The sequence below is a fragment of the Canis lupus genome, chromosome 5, assembly GCF_011100685.1.
Source record: "Canis lupus familiaris isolate Mischka breed German Shepherd chromosome 5, alternate assembly UU_Cfam_GSD_1.0, whole genome shotgun sequence".
Classification (NCBI taxonomy): domain Eukaryota; kingdom Metazoa; phylum Chordata; class Mammalia; order Carnivora; family Canidae; genus Canis; species Canis lupus.
In genome coordinates, this window is record NC_049226.1 from 24,428,912 (window position 1) to 24,446,257 (window position 17,346).

Here is a 17,346-nt window from a genome sequence, read left to right on the forward strand (position 1 = left end):
CCGACCAGGACTTGGGAGAGGCCCAGCAATGAGTGGCCCAGAAGCTCAAGGTTAGTGGGAAGTCTATCTCTAGGGTTAGGTGAATACTATACGGAGACCAGACTTTTCCAAATTAACCCCCCTGCCCCACCCCACACCCTGCTCAAGTCCCAAGCTGAGCTCAGGGTTGAGTCGGAGTCCATAGACTTAATGACATCCATCTGCCCCAAAGTCCCACGTTGAAGCCTAATCCCCAGTGGGATGGTATTGGGAGGTGGGGCCCTGGCTTTGATAAGGTTAGGAGCTTCATGAAGGAGATTAGTGCCCTTACAAGAGACCCTGGCACCTCTCTCAGCCCTCTCTCCTCCATGTGAGGACGCAACCAGAAGTCAGCAGCTGCACGGTGGAAGAGGTTCAAGACCAAAACCACCTGTGGTGGCACCTTCATCTTTGACTTCCAGCCTCTGGAACGGGGCGAAACAAATTTCTGTTGCTTATAAGCCACCCAGTTTCTATGGTACTTCCATGAAAGACACTGTCCACAACCTTATTACTAAACTTTCTCTAGCTTTGAAATTTAACTATTTCACAAATTTTCCAAAAAACACAAAACATGAAATAATTATATATATTACTTTTATCTGACATATAAAATTCATATTGTGGTTATGACCTGGCCTATCTAACCTGATGGAAGGAATGCATTAATCACGTTCAGGTCTGAAATATCTTATCTTTTCCAGGCATGATAACCTTAGGCTGCTATCACCATTGGGAAAGCTACACTTCTGATAGCTTTCATCATCTAAAAGAAATCTAAAAGAAATAAGTGGATTACTTTTCATGTTTGATTTCTAAGGCTAAGATTTACTGTTTCACCATGAAATGTGTAAATATACTTATTACACAAATTTAACTCTCAAAAATTACTTAAGAGTAGAACATGAACATTTTCTGGATAGGTGAAGGCTTTTATATTACATTTTTATTTTGCAAGAAAATAAATTATACAACTTAAAAAATAAAATCCAAAAATTAAGCAGTTCATTAAAATATTTCAGCCTACTGCATACAGAAACTGCTACCATTTAAAATTGTACAGCATTATCATCTCAGTATGTAGTGGCACACATTCAAAATCGTATATACCATACGAAGATAGATTACAACTTAGGAACGCAAATTTGTTCAACACTCCAGACAACATATATAGTGTAGATGACAGGAAAGCTCTCAAGTAATGTTGATTTCACAAACATGACCTTGGAAGAGTTTATAAGATAGCATCCCAGTCATTTACATGAAAATAGAAAAACCGGCTTGAGTTTAAGATAGCAAATCTTTCTGGAAAACTAACAAATCTTTCACTCAAATTGAATTTTTAAAATTTGCCCTGTGAGCTGGGCCAATGACATCCTACTGCAAATAATGCAAAATACTTTGTAACTACTCTGGTCATATTTTGTATTAAATTCAATAAAAAGTAAAAACAAGAAAGCTAACATTTCATTTTTGGAAATTGTTAACATTTTATGCACAAAATAAGAGACTTAAATAAACACGCTGACAATGCAGGGACCCCACCAATAAATGTAAAAATTGGAAGACTTCATAATTTATTTCAAGATCCTCATTAAATCATTGAACACTAATGTCCTAATAGTTTTCTCATTGAAAGTATTAAAATTGTTCTCTTTTAAGTTTTGCTTCATGTCTACTTACTCTGGCAATGAGAGGACAAAAAGGTTAACATTTTCCAGATGGCTCCATCTTTAAATTAGAAAAGGAGTGTTCACAGTTTAAATTAACCTGTGACATATCCCATTGCCCTACTCCTGGTGGCCTAGATTCTTCTCCCTTAACTATGTCAGGCTTCGTCCCTGCTCAGACAGTACCACTTTTAAGTGCAATCAGAGAAAAGGGACTTAATAAAGGATACTAACTGTGATTCTGTACTTTTAAGCTCATTGCTGGTACGGTTTTTTTCAGATTTTTTTTTTTAATTAGCAAATCTATCATCAAAACGTATTTAAAGAAAACTTAACAATGGTATAGGCACCTCGTCAACTAAACTGTTTTCATAAACACCAAAAATTAGTTAAACTTTTGTATACATAACAAAAAAAAAAAAAGATGAAAACTGTAAGTCTACAGTATTTGCTGCTGTTCAATTTCCCAAAATATAATTAGGACATAATTAGGTATTAAAAAATTTATAAAATTTAATAGAAAACTTTGCTATGGATTTAGTTACCCACTTTTGCATTAAATTCTCTTTATAAATCAAAACATCATGGCTCTCATTCTCAAATTAAATGACCAAAAAGATGAGAAATTCCAAACATGTTCTGGGAACAATTATGGTTTAAAGCAACAAATCTGAAACTTTAAAAAATGACCTCTAATTCTCCTTTCCATGGTCTTCCCTGGGCATTCTTATATGGGAAAAGCAAATATGCCCAATCCTAAACTATTTGTTAAATGTAAGGGCCACAATTATTACAAAATTATTTTTTAAAATTTCAAACATATCCATCGTCCACAATCATCAATTTAGTTTAATTCTCCATAATACACTTGGTCTAATAATGGACACATTATTAGAGCTAAGTGTAAGATTTTAAATTAGATACAACATTCCAATTTCCTATGTTTCAGAACAGGTATATGAATATATACCAGTGACACCTTCAATGTTCTGAATTTGTTCTCCTTCCTTCCAGCAGACAGCTCACAATGCCTCTTGGCTTGGGACTGGGGATGGATTCCAGGGAATGTTCCTGAAAGCACTCTGCATGATACTGTCCACCGTACACTTTTCAAAGCTCAGCATTCCAATTCCTACCATTTCCAAAATCATAGGTTTAAAGTATTACTTGGTATCAAACAAGATAGAAAATGCGAGAAACTTGGAACATGCAGTGTAATGAATAAAAATCCATGTAGAGCCACTCCTTCCCAACAGGGAATACGTTCCTCTGCTAAGTTGCTGTGTCCTCAAGGCCTGAACTCTGCATTACTCTGGGTGTTCAGTTGTCAGCAACTAGTTAAGTTGCTACTTTGGATCGACTGAAACAAATAAGGTAAGTGTTGCCCTCTGAACATTTAAAAATGTTTATTTTTTAAAATATATAAATATATATGTACATATATTTGGCAAGTTTACTGCTCATATTAAGACTGAAACAATTTTGCTTATGCTTTTCGGGTCTTACGTTGCGGTTTTTCTCTTCCCTTGGTAATGGACAATCACTACTTTTTACAACAGAATGTCTTCCTTTCCAGAAACCTGAGGCTATAAATCCCTAATCATGAAATGTTAAAATTCCAAAATATCTCTATGCTCAGGATCAAGAGGTCAGTTACGTAACTATATTATATAAGAGTAGATTTCTGCCTTGTTTTCAATAAATTTGGCATAGTAAGTATTAGGTGTACAAACGTTAAGTGTGTAAGTGAACACACTTTGTTTTGCCATTTTTGACTGTGCAGTTGAAATGACCTATCTCCATACATTTTTTTTAAACAATTGAAGCAACAAATTAATATAAGCTTCAGTTTTTCAAAACAAGCTCTCCAGCCATGTAAGATTTTAAATCTCCTTATTTAACGACAAACATCTAAACTAGCAGTCTCCTGCTTAAAGAAAGCCAACATTTCTAAGTTGGAAAAATTCAGTATCATTTTCAGGTCACCATTAAATCCTGTCACTTTACTGGAGAGGGTGTGAATAGTGTGATACTGTTAAAATACTTATCTTCTCACCTACATCTGCGCCACCCCCCCAATATTGTATAGACCAGCTCCCTCTTTTGATCAAAAGAAACCAAGAGTGCTATTTCTAGTTTTAATTGCATTTTTAAAAAAACAAAACATAACAGCATTATTCAGTGCACGAATATCTGAAGATCCTTCCTTGTGCAAGTACATTTTTGTAAGAGAGAAAAAAAAGAGGAAAAGAGGAAAGCAACAAGAACCCCGCCCTCACCCTTCCCGACTATTTCTTCTGGTGGGTATAAATCAAATTTACTTTTACAAGTTCATCATGGGCTCTTCATGAATGCAAGTTTCTCCACAAAACAGCATGCTGTTACAGAGTGTGCAACATGAAGGGAATGCCATCATGCTAACTAATGTGACTGGCAAAATATAGTTGTTTTGTCAGATAAGGCAGAGATTTTAATATTTATGTAATCAAAGTCCAAATAAACTTTCCTCCAGCACAAACTGTTACAACTTTCTGCCCAAGCACTCTGAAATCTGGGTTCTTAATGTTGTCCATAATATTCAAGATTATGCCATGTATATGAAAGTGTTGATGTCAGACTCGTCTCTCCTGATGTATTTGTGCTCTATTAGCCACTCTATTTGCTCTTTTATCATTTTCTTTTGTGGCAAAAACATGTTTTTCAAAATTTCTACTAATTCAGTCTGCAGCTGAGCATTACTAATTTTCTTTCTCATCTTCATTATTTGTATGATAGCTTCCTAAAAGAAAAAGAAAAATGAAAGACCATTAATATATTAAATCTTAAGTAGAACAAAACATAATTTTCTATGTATTTCATTCTCTTTTCAACATCTATTCAAAAGATTCATTACTAGTTATCTTCACACCAGGAGCTTTTACTTAAATTACCTTTTTTTACTCACTGTAAAAGAAAATCTGATTGCAAAGATTTTGAGGAAAAGCAAAATTACCCATAACTGCTTTGTAGAAAACCACACCTATTGTTCTGGGATACTTTCTTCCACACTATCCATATTTTAAAAATTTATCTTATATGTGAACTCAGTATGTATATAATCAGATATTGTGTTAAACATCAATCAAGATATAACAAACCCCTTACCCACCCTTTTCCATTGTCCACAGAGTTATTTCTTGGGGTAGCCACATGTCAGTTGGTGTCTATTTTTAAAAATCAGTAATTACTACTCTTTACTTATTTATCAGAATAATAAATTATATTTGCAATAAACATTACTTCCAGTTTATTGATTCAATTAAACATTCTGACTTCCTAAAGCAGTAAGCACTGTTTGCCTAAATCAATTTTATAAATATTTCCTTGGTGATTCAATTACTATTAAGCTTGTAAAAGGGATAATTAGAAAATTATTAAATATTCTTTTCTCTTTTGCTATTCCAGTATAAGCTCTGTCCTTAGCAAAGCAAAGGGATCCGTCTGCCTTGGTGGAGATTAGAATTTGTTAAAAAAGAAATGTGAAGGGGCGCTTGGGTGGCTCAGTGGGTTAAGAGTCTGCCCTTGGCTCTCATGATCCCAGGGTCCTGGGATTGAGTCCCACATCAAGCTCTGTACTCAGCGGGCACTCTACTCCTCCCTCTTCCTCTGCCTGCTGCTCCCCCTGCTTGTGCTCTCTTGCTCTGTCAAATGAATAAATTAAAACATCTTAAAAAGAAATGTGAAAACAAAATGAGGGGTAATATTGGCTTTTAACATTCACAGTGAAGTTTTGCTGCAAAGCAATAACAGACTGGGGGGCCAGACACGGTTTGGCAAGACAGAAGAATCTTCCACGTCCCCCACAGAGACATGAGGATCCCACCCCTGTCATTAGGAGTCCTTCCATTCTCACTGTATTCAGATGCCAGGCTCTTGAGGACAGGGGCTTAGTTCAAGGGTCCAGATAGAAAGGAGGAAGGGGGAAAGCCGTTAGGCACATGGAGATCCCGGGAGCCAGGAAGGAGGAATGACGTAAATGTCTCAAGCTCTCCTCTCCCAGCTTTGGCAGAGCTGAGGAGGAGACTGTGCTTGAGAAGTGTTGAGAAGTGAAGAGAACAGCACCGGGGCACTGGCCCTGGCCTGCACCTTCTAGCTGGACGTCACTGGAAGAGGAGCATGACAAGATGCCTAGAACACGCACTCCTGCACCTTCTCAGTTCCCACATGATGCAGACAGGGTGTCGAGCTCACAGACCCCCATAGGCCTTAAGTGCTGGGCAACGGTAATCCCGCAGGACATGACAGTGACAGGGTGCCAAGTGGACCAAGGGGCCACATGGGAGATGTGGCAGGGTCTTGGAGAGTTGAAGAGCTCAGTAAGAACAGAGGACAGGCAGTCAGAGCAGGGAAGAGCCCCTGTAGTCCTTACCAACTGGAAAAAGAATGAACCAGAGCTCATCTGCTAAGACATCAGCAGGAGACAGCAACAGGAAGTCAGTCCCACAGGTGACAGATACAGCATCCCACCAAAAAGCAAGGACCCAGGACATTGTCATGACAACAGGATGATCCCTTCACTGTCACTATGAGGTCCAGTGAGTTCCTCTCACCCTCGATCCACCCAGATGCATCTGAGCAGGGATGGCTGGAGGAAGATCAGGGGAAACAAGCAAGGCTGAGCACGACCTAAAGGGACAGGCTGCCTTACTAGCCTGGACACAGTTATCCAGTTTAAGACAATGTAAAAAAATTAAATTTCCTCTGCATATCCTGTAAAATGACTATAACTGCTCAACACTAATCCATCGGGGATTTATCCTGGTGTAGCCAGAAACTAGGACCGTATCCTGATTTTTCACCCCAAACAAAAAACTCCCCCGAATCTTATTGAATAATCCATTCCCTTTTGCAGGGTCCATGGAAATTATTTCCTTCATTCCAAAGTTTGTCTATACATATAGAGTAGGTTCAATTCTGAGTTATTTTCAACTCATGTGCCCATTATACTGTTTTATTTTTGTAGATATTTTAGTAAGTGTTCATAGTTCACAAAGGGAGTTCCACCAACACCTTAATCTTTTTTTTAAGGATCTCAAACACTCTCATTTATTTATTCTTTTTAAACTTTATTTGTTTGTTTGTTTGTTTATTTGAGATAGAGTAAGTGTGAGAGAGAGCACGAGCAGGAGGAGCAGAGGGACAGGGAGAAGCAGACCCCATGCTGAATGCAGAGCCCAAGGTGGGGCTTGATCTCACAACTCTGAGATCATGACTTGAGCCAAAATCAAGAGTTTAGACACTCAACCAAATGAGCCAGGTTGGTGCCCCTTTCTCTTAAGTTTTTAAAATTTATTTATTGCTAAATAGAAAAGAAACTGGTTTTCATCCATCTTTTTCTACTTTATCATACTCTATGCTCTAGAAGTAATAAAAAATTTTAATCTTTTCTTCTCACTTGTTTTATACTTTTTATTGAATTGGCCACAGTTTCAAATAATATTAAATAAAAACAGTGAAAGTGAGAACTTAGTTTTAATAAGAATACTTCTAAAGTTAATATGGTCACACATCAGTTGCAATAGGTGTTCTTTCTCACGTCAAAAGGGACCACAATCCTAGCTTTAAACTGTTTTTAAAAGTAGAGGTGTCAGGCTGGCTCAATCAGAGGCACATGAGATTCTTGATCTTGGGGTCGGTCATGAGATCGAGCCCTATACTGGGTGTGGATTGCTAAAAATAAATAAATAAATAAAACTTAAAAAACAGTTTAAAAAAATATTCCCTAATTTCACATTACAATGGACTTATAAGTCTTAAAATTAAGCAAAAATTTAAATACTTCAGTCTTAGAATTGTCAGTTATTGTGGACACACAGTCAGTTGTAATCAAAGGAAGATACAGCTTGATGCCAAGGTTCTGCCCAACCAATGGAATCTACCAGAGGCTACCATGATGTACAGACCTCGCTTTCAGCAACTGAGAGAATGCCAGCAATGCAATTCTTAAATTTCAGTAAAATGAAAATTAGCTCTTCATCATAGTTTGAATACCTACATGCTTTTAAATAAAAAAAAAAAAATTGAAGGTAAAAAACAAATTAAAAAATATATATACACATTCTGTCTTAGAACAAACCTGGGTTCTAAGTATTCTTAGTTGAACTATTCCTTCATTCTCTTCTTCTCTCATCCTTTCTGTAGTGAGCTGCAAGCGTCCAATCAAGTTGATTTTACCCCTTTTCTGAACTTTTGCATTTTTTCTATAAAAAACATTGAATCAAATATTTTACAGTAGAAGGCCTTTTAACATCATATTATAGCAACAATGTCTGAGAAAAAAGATTTAGAAATATTCTAAAGATTACGACCCAGAACTATTGAAAGGAAAAGTAACAAATAATTGACATACAGCTTTATTTAAAATGAACCATATAATTTCCCCTGAACACAACAAAGGCTCAGTTGTTAACGTATGGGTGACAATACTCCTGTAATAACAACTAATATAATTTATACTGCCATGAAAGTGCTTAGATAGCTGAAGATATATAGACTATTATTCAGCATTATCTAAGTGGATTTTGGGGGAATAAAGCCTCTTTAGAGTGCAATATAATCACACAATAAATGTATCCTGGACAAAAAAGTAAAGAAGTAAGCATCTCCAGTTCATTATTATGTTTAATAAATAACTAAATGGCATAACCATAGAGTGATGTTTTAAATATAATGTAAGGAAAATACTGTGCTAACAATAAAATACCAAAATTCAAACAAGGTATTTTTATTTTACATCAACCAATGTTGACCTTACATTAGACTGAACTCCTGGTTCACTGAGAAGAGGGTGCCTTCCGTAAAGTCTTTGGGGGAGTTGACTTGAGGTTCATACAATAAAACTTGCCGCTTGAGCTTTGGGAAAGCTACTAAAGACTATGAAGAATAAAGAGAAAATGATTAACATCTAGAAACGTTATGGAGTATGAAGACCAATTCTCCAACATGACGAAAAGAGGTGAGAACAAATTATGAGCACAAAAATCATAATTCAACTTTTATTTGGTAGCTCAATGAATAAAAGAATGTACATGTATCATGAGAAAAGATCAAGGAGAGAAGACGTGGTTACGAGAAAGGAAGCAATAAATGTCTCTTTACAGTAAGACAAGACACCAGAGGGATGGTTTATATGCCATTACAGCAAACCCAACTTGCTGTTTACACACCAGCCACTTCCCTCTAGAAAATTATTATTCTGGAACTTTCAAGAAGTCTGCAGAATGGGGGTAAAATGTAGCTAAAGCAGGAGACTAACAAGTACATTTTATAAGCCTTCAAAAGGACCAAAGTTTCCTAATTCTCACATTTTTGGTCATCATAAAATCTTTGAACACATCCTCAGTATGAGATCTGTGGTCACACTCCTCACAGGTAATGTTTAAACATTAACTCAATCTTTCTCTACTTTTTTTCTTTTTTGTCTTTCACATCTTGGTAACTTGCTTATTTTCAATTTCTTTTTTACCATGAATACCTCATTGGTGCATTAATCCCTCACTAGTGTATTTTTCTTGGTTAAAAGTCATTTTCAGAGTGTTATGAATTCATAAATTATAAGCAAGCCATCAAATATTTTCTGCCTTGTGACTGGATACAACTTAAAAAAAAACAAAACATAAAACAAACCCATAAAGTCCTTCTAAGCTCAGCATCAGGGAGTTCAGTTGCAAGTTTTAGATTTTCAAAGCTGATTTTCTCTCTAGGTCTTTGGTTCCATGCAAACAACACAGCCAGCTGAAACGTTGTTACCTCCAAGTCGTATTGACCTACTTCATTCTTAAATGTTATCTGTAACAGACAAAATAATATAAAGATGAGACTCTCTTCAGGATTACCATCTCTCTAGTATACTATCCCTCACATGAGATAAACATGAAAAAGACTGCTAGCTGTCTACCAATATCCATCCTTATGTGGTAATCAAAATTTTAGCAAACCTTAATGACTACCCAGAATAAAGGTTCAAATCCCAGCTCTCCCGGGGGCAAAATGTGGTCATGTGACCAGTTCTGTCCAATGAGATGCGAGTGGAAATGATGGGGAACCTTCTACAAGTTGCTCCTGAAGTAGTACATTCTCATCTTTCCCTTCCTGTTGGGCTGGAAAAGAGCCACAGAGGGGATCGTATTGGATCTGCAGACAAAAGCAATACCCTAGCTGATACAACCAGAAGCCCACGTCCCTACAACTCCAAGGACTGGATCCAGTAGATCTGTTCACACTTGACCTGTGAGACAAAGAAAGATCTCTCTCGTTTAAGCAAATCATATTTAGAGTCCTGGTACTTTCAGTTAAAACAACAGCAGAACTAACACACCATCTACTTACAATTCCATTTGACATGAGATGATGCCAATGTAATTTTCTACCACTGTGATTTTTTTTGTAGAATTCTTCTACTTCAGGTATCAAATCCTCCAGTTCAGTAGGAAGTGAGACAAAGACTTTCTCAGAGCTCCTTGACCAGGCACCAGCATTCAGAATTTTTATATTAACTGAATCAGCTACAGGCAAGAATATCAGAAAATATGAAGTAACCAATCTTGAAAATGGATAAAATTAAAAAGATATAAATATGTACATACTGGGTAAGCTTTGGTGAAAAATAAAACCCTAAAGGATTTTGCTAGAAGAGTCCTTTTAAAAAAAATTATTTTTTTAAAGATTTTTTTATTCATGAGAGACAGAGAGGCAGAGACATAGGCAGAGGGAGAAGCAGGCTCCATGCAGGGAGCCCGATGTGGGATTCGACCCTGGGACTCCAGGATCACTCCCTGAGCCAAAGGCAGACTCTCCACTGAGCCACCCACGCATCCCTAAAAAAAAAAAAATTAAGGATCAGAGGGGCACCTGGCTGGCTCAGTCAGGGGAGTATGTGACTCCTGATCTCTGGGTCATTGAGTCTGAACCCCACATTGGCTATAGATATTACTTAAATAAAAATAAAACTTAAAAAGGGGGGGAGGGTAGTTTTCAGTCAGTTAAGCATTTGACTCTTGGGTCTCAGAGCTCAGGTCTTTTTTTTTTTTTAGATTTTATTTATTTACTCATGAGAGACACAGAGAGAGAGAGAGGCAGAGACATAGGTAGAGGGAGAAGCAGGCTCCATGCAGGGAGCCCGATGTAGGACTCAATCCCGGGACTCCAGGATCATACCCTGAACTGAAGACAGACACTGAATCGCTGAGCCACCCAGGCATCCCTCAGCTCAGGTCTTGATCTCAAGGTTGTGGGTTCAAGCCCCCTAGTGGGCTCCATGCTGGATATAGAGCCTACTTAAAAAAATAAACAAACTGGGGTATCTGGGTGGCTCAGTCCGATAAGCATCTGCCTTCAGCTCAGGTCATGATCCTGGGGCCCTAGGATCCAGATCCAGCCCCATGTCAGGCTCTCTGCTCAGTGGGGGGTGGGGGTGGGGAGGTGTCTAGTCTGCTCCTCCCTCTCGGTCTACCTGCCAAATATTCTTAAAAATTAAGAATAAATACAATACATAAATAAATAAAGATAAAATCTTAAAAAAGAAGCAATTTAGTCTCTTCATGTGACTGGATCTGAAACATGTAAAGCACAGGCAACTGAGCATCCAACTCTTGGTTTCAGGTCAGGTCATGATCTCAGGGTCATAAAATTGCGCCCCATGTTGGGATCTGTGCTCAGTGCAGAGTCTGTTTGAGGGTCTCTCTCCCTCTCCCTCTGCCCTTCTTGCTCATGTTCTCTCTCTCAAATAAATAAATAAATCTCAAAAAATAAAATAATAATAAAAAATATACACATAAGAAGGATTAGCAAATCTAAATTCTGTTAAATTCTGTTTTGCTGGATGTCTTCAAGGAATGTGGACTCTGTAACATCTTTGTATCTGTTACTGCTATGGCTCATTTTTAATATATTGGAAAATAAAGATATTTTCTTTAAAAAGGTTATACACACACACATAATTATAAAACAATACCTGGTAAAGCCAATTTATTATTTTTGTGCATTTCCTTAAAAGCTTGGTTCAAATCTTCAGATACTTTTATGTCCTGAAACATTCTAGCAAGCTTGTTTACATAATCTGCTGGCATACCAACTTCCTATGAAAAGCAAAGACAAAAGAGGTAATGAACAATAATATAATCTGATATACTATTAGCTTTTAATGGAAAACTAAGTCTCAGATGCCTTAATATAAAATCATTCCCCTTTTATTTATTAGAATATTTATATTCTATACTATTAAATTTGATTCTTAAAAACTAAACAAGGTCACCCCAGCTTTCTCTGCATGATTCCAGTAGACATCAATCAGTCACTGCAGCGTAGTTCAATAATACCAATCCCTCAACAACACAAGTTAACTCTCAGTTATCACCAAATATGAAATGTGAGGAATGTATAAAGTACAAAATCTACTTCTCATCAGTGACCAGTCATAACACTTTTTTCAAGATCTGTTAGTTATCTGTTTATTCAGTTTATCCACAGAAAGCAAAACATACAGTTTTGTAGCATCCTTGCCTTCCAGTGATAAATCCACTTAACATTTTATAAAAATGGATAATCAAGAGTCCTAAGTGGCAAATGACGATAATAAAAGCATACGAAGGAAATAAAAATAAAGCTGGAAATGAAAATAATCTAATAGAACATAAACGGCACATTGAGGTTGTAATGTTGATACTGTCAACAATGAAGACTCTAAATATACAGGAATAGGAACTTAAGGCAAATTATCTAAGGTAAGTTTACTGAAGGTAAATTATCAATATAAGTGAGAAAACAGGACGCCTGGATGGCTCAGCGGTTGAGCATCTGCCTTCGACTCAGAGTGTGATCCCAGAGTCCGAGATCAAGTCCCACATCAGGCTCCTTGCAGGAAGCCTTCTTCTCCCTCTGCCTCTCTGTGTCTCTCATGAATAAATAAAAAGTCTTTAAAAAACAACAAACATAAGTGAGAAATGAGTAGTAACAAAACAAAAACAATCAAGAAGCCCCAAAAGAAGCAACACCAGCAAAAACTTTCACAACACTGAGAGCTCAAAAAACAACAGGCTGGAAGCCGACGACCCAAACTGACAGAGAGTATCACAACTCTCCCAAGGCACAGGGAAGATGCTGACACCGAATTCTAAGTCACAAGACGAGAAGGCCAGGGCTTGTCAAACTACTCTTCATGTACAGGACAGTCTTCCTGAGATACAACTCATCTACCATAACACTCACTCTTTCAAAGTATACAATTAAGTAGGTTTTGGTGTATTTACAGAGTCTCTGTGGACTGGCCATTGTGAACATTTTGTTTTAGTGGAATCATATACTACGTGGTCTTTTGTAAATTCTTCCACTAAATTCTTCCACTTAACATATTTTCAAAGTTTACTCATGTTGTAGCGTGTGTCAGCACTGCTTTTCTCTTGACTACTAAATATCCCATTATATGATTAAACCATATTTTGTTCATCCCTTCACCAGCTGATTGACAATTTGGGTTGTTTTCACTTTGTGGCTCTTATTAATAATGCTGCTGTAAACATTCACAGACAAGGTTCATTTCTCTTGAGAAGAATTACTTAGGAGGAGAATTGCTGGGTTGATTCTTTTTTTTTTTTTTAAATATTTATTTATTTATTATTTAGGATAGACATAGAGAGAGAGAGAGGCAGAGACACAGGAGGAGGGAGAAGCAGGCTCCATGCCAGGAGCCTGACGTGGGACTCGATCCCGGGACTCCAGGATCGCACCCTGGGCCAAAGGCAGGTGCTAAACCGCTGAGCCACCCAGGGATCCCCTGCTGGGTTGATTCTATGTCTAACTTCTAAGAACTGCCAAATTGTTTTCCCTGGTGGCTACATGATCAATTTCTCCTCTCCCTGCCACACTTGTTTTCTTTTTCTTTTTAGCCACCACAGTGAGAGTAAAGGAGAATGGGAGGAAAGCAGGAATAAAGTAAGTTATCTCACTGTGGTTTTTTTTTTTAAAGGTATTATTTATTTATTCATGAGAGAGAGAGAGAGAGAGAGAGAGAGAGAGAGAGGGACAGAGACATAGGCAGAGAGAGAAGCAGGCTCCCCATGGGGAGCTTGATGTGGGACTCGATCCTCATACTCCAGGATCACGCCTTGAGCTGAAGGCAGACGCCCAAGCACTAAGCCACCCAGGTGTCCCTCTCACTGTGGTTTTGATTTGCGTTTCCCTAATGACTAATGATGTCCAACACCTTTGATACATGCATTGGCCATGTAAATATCTCCTGGAAAGAAATGTCTATTTTAATATTTCACCCATTTTAAACTCAGGAGTCTTTTTACTGTTGAGTTGTAAGAGTTCTTTATGTGAGAGCAGCCCTCGGCAGCCCGGGGGGGCGGGCGGCTCAGCCCGTCCAGGGGCCGCGTGAGGCATAGGCGCCACGAGGGGCCGCCCGGAGGACCCCCCGCCCCCCGCCGACCTTGTGCTCTGCTCCCCAGGCCGGCGGCTCCGGAGGGCTCGGGGTGGCCCGGGTGTCGGACGCGAGCAGGGCCGCGGCGGCCGGAGCTTGCCGCGCAGGTTGAAAGCTACAGGTAGCAGCCGTGGAAGCTGGAATATTCTGATGCTGGTTATTTTTACTGACCTACAGCAACTCTGCGGCCTAAGCATCACTGGCGAGGGAAACTCAACATGTGCGGAAATCCGAGAGGAGGTTGAGCCCTTGCCCGGCACAGAGGCTCCCTCCTCCTCCTACGGACCTCAACCCCCGCTGCCCACCTCGAGGCTTCCTTAGGGACCTGTCGTGGTTGGATAGAAGCTTATCCCACGCCCGTGAGACGGCAGACGTCGTGGCCACCGTCCTTACGAACACATCATTCCCCGTTTGGGGCTGCCTCGAACCCTCCAGTCGGACAACGGGCCCGCCTTCATATCCAGCATAACCCGGCAAGTGGCTGAAAGTCTCAACATCTCCTGGCAACTACACATCCCTTACCATCCGCAGGCATCGGGCCCTCCTGAGAGCTCATGCTGACTCACTCACCCCGACCCCGAACGACCTTGAGGACGATGAGATTCCTCCCCAGAAACTGCTCCCAGGTGACCAGGTTCTCCACAGGAGTAGCAGCCCCGGCCCCTTGCAAACGCAGTGGACGGGACCCCACACCGTCATCCTCACTACCCCAATTGTGGCTAAATTCCTGGGCCACCAGCCACGGGTACACATCAACAACCTTAAACAGGCCCCCGCCGACAGTAAATGGGCCTCCCAGATGGTGGGCCCCACCAAGCTCCGCTTGGTTAAGTCTCCTCCTAATACTCCTCCTGAGCCCCCCGATGCAGGCGGAGTCATGTGACTGCATGAGGGGCTCGGGTACCTCGCGCTACTTCTCGGCTTATACCTCTATGCCAAAATCTTGCTACCAGGGAAAAACGCCAACCCTCTGCACGTCGCCCTATGCCCCGGGAAGGACCTTTTGGACCTCTGAGCTGTCTCAAACCTTTCGATCCCCCTGCACTAAGTACCCCAAATCTGGAAAAGTCTGCTGGACCTATTTGGCCCAAATAGGACTCTCTGATGGGGGAGGGGTCCAGGACCAGGCCTCCCGCAACCACTCCCTCCAGAGAGTACGGCAACTCCTGTACAAGCACAACCCGAATATAAAGGGATCCATCTCGACTCCTCACGGGGAGCACCCTCCACCAAACCGCTCACCCTAACCCTCCTAAATTCCAGTTAAAACCTCTGGAAAAATGTTTCTGGAGGACAAGATTGCTGGATCTGCTTTCCTTTTTCTTCCCTCACTAACATCATCGGGATCCCGATTCCTAATCCTGGCCTATACCCAATTTCTCCAATAAAACGGTCCACATTGGATCTATCGGTGCTCCCATACCGATCCTGAACCCCATCTCCTCCACCCGTCATACCACCAGCAATATCTCCACTCTCCCCTACTGCGCCCCCTCGGGAATCTTTCTCTCCTGCCCCACAGGATTCTTGTTGCTTAACCGCCAATGACTCTTTAAACTGCACTCTGATCCTTCCATCTCTGACCACAGGCATCTATTCCTCTGAACAACTCTCCTCTCAAGTATTCCCTACCCCTACCCCTCGAGAAAAACGGCTGTTTTTCTCCCCTTCTTAATAGGGGCAGGACTAACAACTGGGGGGGCAACTGGGGGGCGAGACTGGGAACCTCCATTAACTTCTATTACGAGCTCTCCCAGGCACTCAATGAAGACATGGAATGTATAGCCAACTCCCTCACCGCCCTACAGACTCAAGTCACCAGCTTAGCTGCCGTCACCCTGCAGAACCGACGGGCCCTGGACCTCCTCACCGCCGAAAAAGGGGGACCATGCCTGTACCTGAACAAGGAGTGATGCTATTATGTCAACCAGTAGGGCATAGTCACCTCCAAAGTCAAGGAGCTCAGAGATCAGATCCGAGCAAGGTGTCAAGATGACTCTATTTGGGGCTTAAAGCCTCAAGCCTGGGTGACCTAGCCTCTCCCCTTGGCAGGGCCCCTCTATATACTCCTCCTGTTAATCTTAATCGGTCCCTGCCTTACACGTTATGTACAAGAGCGCCTGGGACAAATGACCAGAATATCAGTTAACCAACTCCTCCTACAGCCCTATTGCCGCCTGCCCACTTCCGATGGCCTCTACGACGGCACCCCACTGCCTGCAGGAAGTAGCCAGAGCAAAGTCAACGCCCCCTGACACCAGTATATAAAAGAGGCCAGAATGATGGGCCAGCTGGGAAGTCGGGGCACCGAAATGGTGGACCTTCCACCAACCCTCTCTAAGATGACAGACTTTCTTGCCACCCTCACAATGGGCCTTCTGGGCACCATCGGGAGACCGACACTTCCATTTGGGAAGTGCCAATCATCTACTCCTCGCCCCGTGTGCCCTGAGCACTACGTACCTTACAGATATGAACTCAGACCCATGCCTTGGCGATGATCCGACACACTTCCCCCCGCCCCATGCTCACTAACCACCACATGCCTCGCCTTTTTTGGGCACAAGCCAGGGCCCTACCCTGACCCAATAAAAGAACATCACCAATTCCTTCCCAGTGTGACTTCCCCGACTCACTCCTCCCCCCCTCAACGCGTGTCATGGAACCTCGCCCGAGGGTGCTTGCAATAAAGCTCGTCTGGGATCCAAAAAAAAAAAAAAAGAGTTCTTTATGTATTCTAGATACAATACTGGACATATGAATTGCAAATATTTTTCTAACTACCTCAGGTTTTTACAAAGAAATAGTACTTTAGTTCTAAAAGATTCTATCCTTTGAATTACAGTGTCCTAAATACTCATTTTACAATTTTCTTCCCATGTGTGAGTTCTTAATGTTTTAGAAATTTCTCAGTTACAAAACAATTTTTCCCACTGACTGTTAGCATTAAGATCATGTTGCACACTGTCAGTTTGCAGAGTAATTTTTACTATCCTATACTATCCTACAAATCAGAGCAATCTATGTGTATTTTGAAATATATATAAATGAAAGACATATAGAGCACATATAACTACATATATGATCTTATATATGAATATAATATTATGTATCTTAACATCATATAAATAAAACACATTCATTTTATTTTTTTAAAGACATTTTAATATAACTCAAATCCCATTAAAGTGAACTGACAGG

General features: G+C 40.3%; 1 protein-coding gene across 1 annotated transcript in view; it reads right to left on the reverse strand.

Annotated features, from left to right (window-relative positions):
• Positions 1-942: 942 nt before the first annotated feature.
• CUL5 (cullin 5) overlaps positions 943-17,346 on the reverse strand; it is a 95,639-nt gene continuing 79,235 nt past the window's right edge. Inside the window, 6 exon segments of the mRNA XM_038536286.1 lie at positions 943-4,467; positions 7,804-7,927; positions 8,482-8,600; positions 9,354-9,515; positions 10,056-10,231; positions 11,680-11,803. Coding sequence (XP_038392214.1) covers positions 4,273-4,467; positions 7,804-7,927; positions 8,482-8,600; positions 9,354-9,515; positions 10,056-10,231; positions 11,680-11,803 — 900 coding nt within the window. The 3' untranslated portion in view covers positions 943-4,272.